At 34.9% G+C, this 10,637-nt stretch overlaps 1 protein-coding gene across 1 annotated transcript; it reads left to right on the top strand.

The window, feature by feature from the left end:
• Window positions 1-3,600: 3,600 nt before the first annotated feature.
• On the top strand, window positions 3,601-5,071 carry LOC131062419 (DExH-box ATP-dependent RNA helicase DExH3). The gene is made up of 4 exons (XM_057996075.2): window positions 3,601-3,660; window positions 3,882-4,034; window positions 4,168-4,278; window positions 4,400-5,071. The coding sequence occupies exons 1-4, from the start codon at window positions 3,616-3,618 to the stop codon at window positions 4,889-4,891; spliced, it is 801 nt and encodes a 266-aa protein (XP_057852058.1). The 5' UTR covers window positions 3,601-3,615; the 3' UTR covers window positions 4,892-5,071.
• Window positions 5,072-10,637: the final 5,566 nt, after the last annotated feature.

Raw genomic sequence — 10,637 nt, 5'->3', positions numbered from 1 at the left:
AGCTGTGTTCGTTATTTGTATGAGCATGTGCCTAAACCCCTTGAAAGTATCTTGCTGCTTTAGTGAGGTGCATTCACATTTTAAAATCCTCCAAAGGTTAAAAAGGAACCAACAATGATGTATGACTCAGAAATTGTGCAGTTGAATCCTGATATTGATATCATAACTAGACACGTTGTGGATAATACCTCCTACATATCAATTGATGAGTTAAAAGGGCCTTATGATGAATGGTTCATAAGGCACAACACTTGTTAAATTTTTAGCAAATGGGGTAGCACACTAATTGGGCTTGACAATGGGAGAAACTCCATGGTTAAGTGTGCTTGAGTAGTAGTACTAGGATGGGTGACCTCTTGGGATGTCCTAATGCTTCACACCTATGAGCATAAGTTATATGCAATGAGTGCTAAGTGCATTATTCATTCTCATGAGAGATGGGTCCATGTGAACCACTACTCATGAAATATGGAATAATGAATTTGACTCAAAAACTACGCAGTTGAATCTTGATATTAATATCATAACTTGACAGATTGCATAAATTACATCCTACTTATCAATTCCAAAACATGTTAGGAGTAAGTAAATGAAGATTTTTGTCAAAAAGTTTGACACAATACAATAGATTCATATTGGTACAGTATTGTCCATCTAACCATTTGAAACCACTAGAAAGTTGGCAAGTGTGTGATTCGTTCTATTTGATAATATTTCACATCCATTCTTGTTCCAATGTTTTTTCTTTTCGATTATCATCTTTGTATTTGCCACAACTTTCTAGATCAATGACCCACTTATGCCTATGGACTGGGCACTTGAACCCTTTCTTGCAACAATCAGGGCTGTGATCAGATTTTCCCAATATTGGCTTTTTGCCATGTTGTATAGAACATTGTTGTAGTAATGAATATTTGCACAAATGGGTTTGCTTCATCATGCTTCAAACAAATATTGTGAACTTAGCATGTTATGTGGCACAAAAAACCCCCATGACTGCATTAGGCTAGAGATGAAGTGGACTTGTCACAAATTCATGGACCACAAGCAGAGCTCACAATCTTTGTATTTGTTCCTGCCTCTGATTCCCATACCATGTTGGGATTCGTCACTTTCTATTGCTGAAATTGTTCTCATCTTCATTTTTTTTTTGCTCTATCAAAATCAGAGTCGTGCACATCTCCCATAAAAATTTTGGATCAAAGTTTGGAGATTTGAAGTCATGGCCAACAATCTATGTAGGGTAGTATTTACAGTGATTGATGCCTCCATTTGTGTTCAATCAACAATAGTTGCAAATGGTTGATTCTCTGGACCTTGCTTCCAAGTGGAGTCCTTGTTTCCAATCCGGTTTCAACTATCTGATGCAATTTGATACAAAGTGCAAATGCTAAGATTGAAAAAAAATGCTGCAAACTGTAGAATTGAAAAAATAAAATAAATACAAAACCTGACTTCTAAAAATAAAATAAATTAATAAGAAGCGCAAATCCCTAGCTAGCTTAGATTAGTTTGAATACATGTACCTGTAAAATCACATTTCTAAGTGCTTGGAAAAATTTAGAATTGTAAACCTGAAAGATCTTTAGAAATCTCCAAAATCTCACTTCCACAATCACCTCAAATTGCAACAAGAAGAACTCAAAGGCAAATGACTGTTGTGTGAGTGAAGTGAGGGTGTAGAAGGCTTATAAAGACAAAAATTTGTGCTTTTAGTGCATGCAAAGTGTGTTGCAGATGTGAGGCTAAGTTGCAGACTAGGACTCACCAAGTATTTGTCATGAGTTTGACCCTGCAACTCACTGACACTCCCGTGAGTAAATGGATGAGCTACTTAGCGCAGTCAATAGCTCACAAGTTATGCAAGTTTTTGATCTATGTTTTAAATAATTCGGGAAAAGCACTCCCAATCAGCTCTTTTGCATGCCTCTCCCACAAACCTCCTTGGGAAAGGCAATCATACCTATAATAAAGACTCATCTAATCACATAGCTCTTGCAAATATCAATGATTGCCTCCAAGAATTAACTGAATCAATGGAAACCAAAGGTACCAAGATTGAACCTTCTCAGTCATGTCTCTCTAGTTGTCTCCCATTTTCAGCATTGAACAACTGCCAAAATATTCTGCAAGTACTCTGAAAAAATAAAATGAATGCCTTCATCTCTGAAGGCAGAACTTCACTCTAGTTGTCTCCTATATTCAGCTTAAAATGACAGCCAAAACATTTTGCATGTATGTCTGAAAGAACAAATTGAATGCTTTCAGCTCTGAAGGCAGAACTTTTTAAGCATTCAAAGCAGAATAGAAGACATTGAACAGCTCCTAAGCACTTTCAAATTCAGGCATCAGTCTGATGAAGTGATTCAACAAAACAAAAAGCAGGAGGCTGCATGAAGACAAATCTGTCCAATGGGCTTTACTTGAACTGCTGCATCAGATGAGTGAAGAAAAAGGTACACTCTCTCTGTCAGAATGGGAGTGAAGCCACTGCTTTGGATTGAAACTGACAGGGATCTGAAGGAAAGCATGCAGTCATGTATTCACTGCCTTATCTAGTTCTATCTATGTTCTAAGATTTCTCTTGTTGAATTCATGAAATTTCCACAGTTCATAATGATTTGCTTTATATTCTTCTGGATTTGACCATGTAGATTTTGATATTGCCAATGTTTCGGATCAAACACCATGATCCATCATCAGGGCAAGAGAGCAAATCTGTTCTCTTCCCTGATGATGGATCATGGTGTTTGATCTGAAACATTGGCAATATCAAAATCTATACCGTCAAATCCAGAAGAATATAAAGCTCTCTTGCTCTCTTACTTGCTCTCTTGCCCTGATGATGGATCATGGTGTTTGATCTGAAACGTTGGCAATATCAAAATCTACACAGTCAAATCCAGAAGAATGTAAAGCAAATTTCTCTTTTTCATAAGCACTCTTTGTATTTCTCTCAATGACTTAGCAACAGCTGCCTACGAGGGTTTTTGTGAAATGACACATTTATATATTTCTCTTTATCAATAAAGAAATGAAAATAAGCTCCATAAAGCACATTTATTGCTAGGAAAGCCATCTATTACTTCTGCTAAGTAGAAAAACAGTGACTGAATCATGAAAGGTGAAGTTCCTTTGAGGAGGATCAGTAGGTTGTTTTGGTATTAAACCTATGTTTAAACCATGTGGCATGATGTCATATTGATGGCCTATGCTGGGAACAAGTCCCTTTCTGGCTCAATGATCCCTATTAGCGAAGCTCAGTCCTAGATCTGTGATGGAAGTTGCGATTCCCATCCAATGTCCATGTTTCATTTGGAGTATTATTTTTCAAGAGCACCATAGGCATGACACTAAACAAGTGCGTAGTTTTCACTTTTCAGAATAAGAAATCCACATAAATCAATCAATTTAGTAAATAAAGATGGAGTGGTGATAGATAATTATTTGAAAATGCATATGAGAATATACAGCAACATTGAATTTTCAAGAAATAAATAGTTTGATTGTTACGTCTTGGTCTATGATATTTCATATGTTGGATGCTTTGTTTTTACTTGGATATATGACTTCTAAATTTCCTGGTTGGTGTATATACAGCACACAGAGAGATCAATGGCAATGAAAACCATGGATGATGGCCAAGTTATGCTTTATGCTGTAAGTCACCAGATATCCTTCTTGGTTTTTTATGATTATGATAAATACAGCTAATGGAAGGAAGACTAAAGTAGTACTCCATCCTTTGGCCTTCAAGTACGATATTTAGAATTTACATCGTGGATCCCTGAAGAATTTTATTTTTCGATGAACTTAAAATTACCTTTTTTACAGCCACTGCATAGCTTGTCTCATTAATTGGATGTAATTTTTGAATTCAGAATTCTATTAATGCCCGAGAGCAGCAAATACCCTACCCATGGTTGGTCTTTGGTGATAAAATTAAAGTAAATACTGTTTATATACGTGATTCAACAGGAGTATCAGACTCAATCCTCCTCCTTTTTGGCGGTTCTCTTTCTTGTGGAATCGTGGTAAGATCATCCATAATTGGCTACTCTGATTGGCATTGAAAAACTACAAATTAATGGAACACTTTCTTACAATGTATGATTCGAATCTAATAAGATTGTGTTCGGAAGCCCCTGATTTGTATTTATTCTTCAGGATGGTCAATTAAAAATGTTGGAAGGCTTCTTGGAATTCTTCATGCAACCTGATTTAGCCAAGACTTATTTGAAACTCAAGGAGGAGCTTGATAAACTTATTCAGAGAAAAGTAAGTGCCTGTGCCTTCCAATTTTCCTGAGATAGCCTCTGTACTTTGTATGTTTGGCATTAAATATGATTTAGATGGCTGCAGGAAATAATGACTAAAATTGATTTCTTATTCATTCCAGCTTCAGAATCCAAGTTTGGATGTACATAAAGGTGGGCAGCATTTATTTCTAGCTGTCCAAGAGATAGTTTCAGGGGATCAATGTGATGGAAAATTTGTCTTTGGTCGTGAAAGTAGAAAATCTAAGCCAGACCGTGAAGATCCATTCAACAGAACTGGACAAAATCCCAAATCCTTACTTCAGACCCTACTGATGCGGGCTGGCCATAGTCCTCCAAAATATAAAACAAAACAGTTGGGGACTAATCAGTTCAGAGCTCTCGTGGAATTCAGACGAATGCAGTTTATTGGTAAAGTATGTAAATTCAAGCAACTGGCAGAAAATGATGCTGCAGTTGAAGCATTAGGCTGGCTAACTGGTCTCTCTGGTACAAATGAGAAACGAAGTGGTCCATCAGTTCATGATGATGAAGAATTATTACAATTGCTTACTGACAAGCTTAATAAAACACGGAAGCGGAAGCAGAAGGGGAAGGGGAAACGTAGGGCATAATCATTTGTCTTTGAGTCTTTTAAGCTGTCAGCTTAGCCATGTGTATCACTATTTGTTTTAAATTCTGAAAATTAATTATAAAGCCCTTCTCAGTGTATAATAGCGGATGATAATGTAAATGTTAGTTTATTTTGTATATGAAAAAAGAGAGCAGAATGTTCAATTATTGATTTCTTTCTATATGCTTGTATATTATCTTGGGAATGTGTCTGCCTGATTATTGTACTTTAACATAGGGCAGACCACCCAGCCTGCAAGGGGTGCATACTATACCATCCATTAACAAATCATTGTCAAGTATTATGAGGGAAGAAAATCTTCAACAAAAGTTAGGGGAGAGGGTCGAGTAGCGGCCCATGTACCAATAAAACTTAACCTCCCAATTAACTCATTTTAAATAATCAATACACCAAAATTAAAAGCCTCCTAAAGTATTTCACATGCTCTAATGCATGTTCACTTGTGCATGTTTAGTTTATCATTTAAGGTGTGCAAAATACATGCAAGTGCAGTTACAATATAGGACAAATTGGTTCAAAATACACGCTTTTTTAATTACTTTAAAAAATTAATGTTTACAATAACCACACATTTGGAGAGGGTGTAAAAGTCAAAGATTTTATATTTACACACTTTGTTGCATGTTTATTGTTGCAAATATGAGTTCTCGTTGTCATTGATGTCAAACTTGTTGATTTGGAATTGTATCTTGGTAGTATCTTTGGTTTGGATATGTTATGGAGTAAGTGCAATAATAGTGGAATAGTTTAATTGTCATGCAAATGGTGACTGATTGTAGTTACTTTAGATGGTATATAAAGTTGTTATATAACTTTTTTGAAGCTTTGGGGATGACACTTGTGGTTTGTAGTTGGCTTTATGTCGATCTAAGTTGGTTTGTACAATGACAAAGTGACAGTGTACATGAATGTGTTGCATTCCTCCGCCTTCAGGTATTTTGGTGATATGGTTTGATGATGTGGATTCATTGATATCGGGTGATGCCATGTTAAGCATATGCAAGTGTTTTTGGTGATTTGCATGGTAATTTGAGTAAGTTGTGTTGATGTGCCTTAACTATTTTATCATTTGGAGCCAACCTATAATGTTTTGGTCTATGCGATAGCATGCAGATCCATTGACATTGATGTGGCAAGGTTAGGAAGGTGTGCTTACATGGTGTGATATCTCACGTTTCATTTTGCCTTTTGCAATGCACTGAAGATTGTTTTTGGGCTGATTGTTTTGATCCTACACATTACGTCTAATTAGGCTGACGTAATTGATGTCATTTTTTATTGCGAATGGTATAAAAGGATGAAATCATTTTGTAGATGCATGAATGAGTTGTGTGTGTTGTGTGAACTGTATGTGAAATTGTGCAAAGATTTGCAAATACAATAAAGCAGTAATGAAAACAGTTTTAGATGTGTTTTGATAGTGAACTGTAATCAACATATTAGCAGATGTGGTTGCCTGTAATTCAATCGTATTGATGTTTCTCTTTCATATGTATTGTATCTTTCCCTGAAGAAGTGATCTTCAGTGTCTGCAAGTCTTTGTATCTTGCCTTGAAGCTGTGCATTTCAATTTTGCAAGTCCACCTCAGGGACAGTGAGCTCCTTGGCCTTGAGCCTAAACATTGTAACCTATTTTTCATATAGTGGGATAGTTTTCACTATGGTTTTTCCCTCATTGGGTTTTCCACATAAAATCTTGGTGTTCATGTGTGATCGCTTTTATGTTTTTAAGTTCTTTATTCTACACATGTTCTAAATGGAATGAATGATAATTGAGTGGTTATGTTTTAATATATGCAGATTCATCCGCCCCGCCCCCCCCCCCCCCCCCCCCCCTCAACATATGGATGTGTTCAATAATTGGTATCAAAGCAAGGTTCCTAAAGAAACAATCTTACAGTTGAGGTAGATTCGATATCTGAACAAAATGTTTGAATCTGAAGATTTGGATTTTGTGGAACAACATGAATGGGGTATTGATGCAATTGTAGATCTTGAAGGAGAACTAAGAGCTACTCTTGGTGATCTGAATGAAAGTAGAGGAAAGAACAAAAAAGTAGAATAACACATTGGATATCTCAAAAAAGCAAGTTGGAGATTAAAAAAAAAAATGAAAGCAAAAGATGCCATAAGGGATGATGAAGAGTTTATGCACAAGCATTTGTAATTGGTCAATATTTAGGACAATTCTCATGTGAAGGGAGCATTGTACACCCTTAATCCTAGTGTACAATGTGTTATGAGTACTCATCGTACGACTCCCTTAACTCTTAAAATTATATGATTATTGTAGCCTTATATAGATAGTTTAGTCAACCTAGGCAAGCACCCAAGGCTTAAGTGTGGTATACATAAGAATTAGGATTCAGTTTATTTCAATCACATTGCAAATTGTGTTGTTGGATACTTTAAGAGGTATTTTCCTTCAAAGCTTCTTATTGTTCTCAATTATTATCAAATATTTGTAGCATTTATTCTTCTTGTGTGTAAGTTATTTCATTACACGTTTGGTGGCCACATGCCATATGAATAAGGGAGTCGTACGGCGAGTACTCTTAACACTATGTACACTAGGATTAAGGGTGTACAATGCCCCCTTCACATGAGAATTGTCCTAAACATTGACCAATTACAAATGCTTGTGCATAAACTCTTCATCATCCCTTATGGCATCTTCTGCTTTCATATTTTTTGTCCTATTCCTAATCCCTTTTATGCATGCCTATAAAATTAATTTAGGATCTAAGATGAGTCTTCCCTCTACATCTAGCTTAGGTGGCATTGTCTATGTCAAAATCCTATGTTGATCAACTTGCTACTTTAGTTTTTTTATTTATATTTACTTGCTTCTCCTTGCGATTAGAGAGTAACTCTTATTCATGTTGAATGTGTTCCTCCATTTCTTTAAGCTTTTGGTGTCCCATTCAAAATGATTTAAAGGATGGTAGATGGTAACTTGGAACTAATTGAATAGCATGCTTAGGCTATCTTTCAAGAGGATACCCTTTAGTGTATCCTTCAAAATAGCTTGAATTTGTTTTACCCTCAGTGAAATCATATGAATAGCTCCTAGAGGTACATCTCAATTGTTGTAAGGTACTGATCCATTGGACTCCCAAAACAATATCTAGTCTAGCCATGAGAATAGAAACCATAGGACAATCAAGCATACAATCTCTCATCATCAACTTAAAACTATGGCATTTCCCTAAATAGATGATTGTACTTCCATTTACAATTATAACCTAAAATTATGAGGTGAGATAAATGAAACTGTGAATTGTGTTTCTAACGTATTAATGTAAGAAGTTATGCATACTCCTTGAGTTAGTTGATTTTATTAGCTTTTGTTGTTTAAGAAAATCCCTTACCTTGAGTGTTTTTGTGGGGCACTAACGCTTTGAAGTGCATGACATGAGAGTTGTTTGGACATCTTTTGAATCTTTGACAATCATTACTACCTCTTCTTGATCCTTTTCTTTATCACTGGTCTCCTAAATGTAGAACAACTTCTTCCTAGCACACTTATATCCTCTGCTAAATTTATCATCACACTTGAAACATAATTCTTTGGCCCCTTTTTTTCTTTAATTTGTCAATGATTCAATCTTGTTGATTGAAGGGATCATAATGGAGGATTCTGGAGGATTCTTCCTATCTTTGATGCTAGTCAATTCCTCTCCTCTCAATTTAAATTTTATTCCTCCACTTTATTTGCCATGATAAAATACTTAGATAGATTACTTGGTTTAAACATGCACACCTCATATTGGATATGATCCTTAAGATACCCAAGGAAAAATCAATTAAATTTTAAATCTATGATTGTGTCCACTTGCAATGATATATTTTGGAACTACTAAATATAACCCATGGCAAATCCTATTTGGTGTAATTTTTCTAATTGGATGAATTTATCAATGAAATTTGAACAATTGACATTGAGACCATTCTTTTGAGAACAAATCCATTTGTACTAAATGAGCTTCTCTAGTTCTAGATATTAGAAGCTATTGCCACTTTTTATCTATTTGTAATTTCATGTATATTAAGAATTTCCATTTGATTTATCCAAGTTGGAGGATCCCTTCCATCAAACTTGTACATATCCGCCTTATGTATTGGGTTCCAAGATCATGTTCAAGTGTTAACAATTGGATTGTGACCACTTTTTGTAATAATCTGCCTTGATTGAAAGGGTTTTGGGGTTTTTCATTTGGTTATGAGAATGGTATCATATAGATTGATTCTTATTTAAGTTTCATTGCCTTATCCTATTTGAACTGTCTCATTCTGTCATTCATGGCACAAAACTAAAACCCCACCTAATCCAAACTCCAAGATAAAATCCTCTTTCTCAAGGCTCTTTCTTAGTGTGTAGTAATTCTTGCACCTAGCTCTAGTTTGAGGTCTTGCCATGATGAGGCTTCACCATGCAAAATCTATTTTTTTTTCACCAAAACTTGATTATTATTTTAAAAAATCATCCATAAAAATAATTTTTTAAATATTATACCTCGAATATTTTTTTCCAAGCTTTCCAAAATGTAAATGAAATTGAAAAAAATTCATAAATTAAAACTTACAGAGCAAATCTATGTAAATCTCTAAAGTTATATAACTTATAAAAATGACTCCAAATGCCTTCTAATTAGGATTGTAGGTGCATCAACATGTCCTTGTTCAAATATCTAGAATTGATAAAAAAATTTCCCTCATTTGTAACCTTAGGAACAAATTTGCTAGAAACTTTAATTTCACAACAGCTCCTTCAAATTTGATCTAATTGACTCCAAATATGGACTATAGTGGCTTCAATATGTTCTTAAAAATTGTCCAAAAATCAAGAATTTATTTTTCAAATATAAGAGATGCACTTTATAATTTTACTTCCCCACTTAAAGAAAACCTTGTTTCTTGCCTTCTAGATGTCAAAATAATGTTTTAGTACCACTTGTAATGGAACACCTTACACAAGAGAATAATATAGTAAAAAAAAAATTGTGAATACTTGATAATACACGAGAATAATAAGCCACTTTGAGGGGCGAACCTTCAAAATCATCCAAGAAGAACATGATCCACAATATGATGTAATGTACCATACTTAATCCTAGGATGTGACCTAAGCCAACTTAACTACTATATATGACAATATCAATGATCATATAAATTAATTAAGAGTTAAGATAAACATAATCTGAATAATCAAAATAGTTATTTCACCATTTATTTACTGAGAAGTTTTTAGAAAAAGTGAACACAATCTTTTATTGGTTAGAGAAGTGAATAATTGCCAAAATGAATAAATTAGGCTAAGCTAGTTATTAAGGGTATTTGTGCTACATGCTTAATCCTACAGTATACATATGGTTATGAGCAACCATCTTGTGGCTAACTTAACTCCATATTAAGTCATATTATCATTATCGCGTTGCTATTTAGTCATTTAGATTAACCTTGGGCTTATATACTCATATATAGGTCAATTTGGGTGACATTGTAGGCATGCACGCGCGTGTGTGTGGGGGGGGGCACTTGGATATAGGAGGTAGTGAGTCTTATTTTATAACCAATTGTGAAGCATGTTCTCATTGGAGATATTTGGAGGTTCGCCCCCTCAAAGGGGTTTGTTACATTCAACTATTATAAAGCATTTGCAACATATTTCATATTATCTTCCTCACTTGTGCAAGTTATTTAATTACAAGTGGTATCAGAGCATG

The sequence above is a fragment of the Cryptomeria japonica genome, chromosome 3 (genome assembly GCF_030272615.1).
Source record: "Cryptomeria japonica chromosome 3, Sugi_1.0, whole genome shotgun sequence".
NCBI classification, from domain to species: domain Eukaryota; kingdom Viridiplantae; phylum Streptophyta; class Pinopsida; order Cupressales; family Cupressaceae; genus Cryptomeria; species Cryptomeria japonica.
The sequence above is the reverse complement of the archived record's forward strand: the minus strand, read 5'-3'. Positions and strand labels throughout refer to the sequence as shown.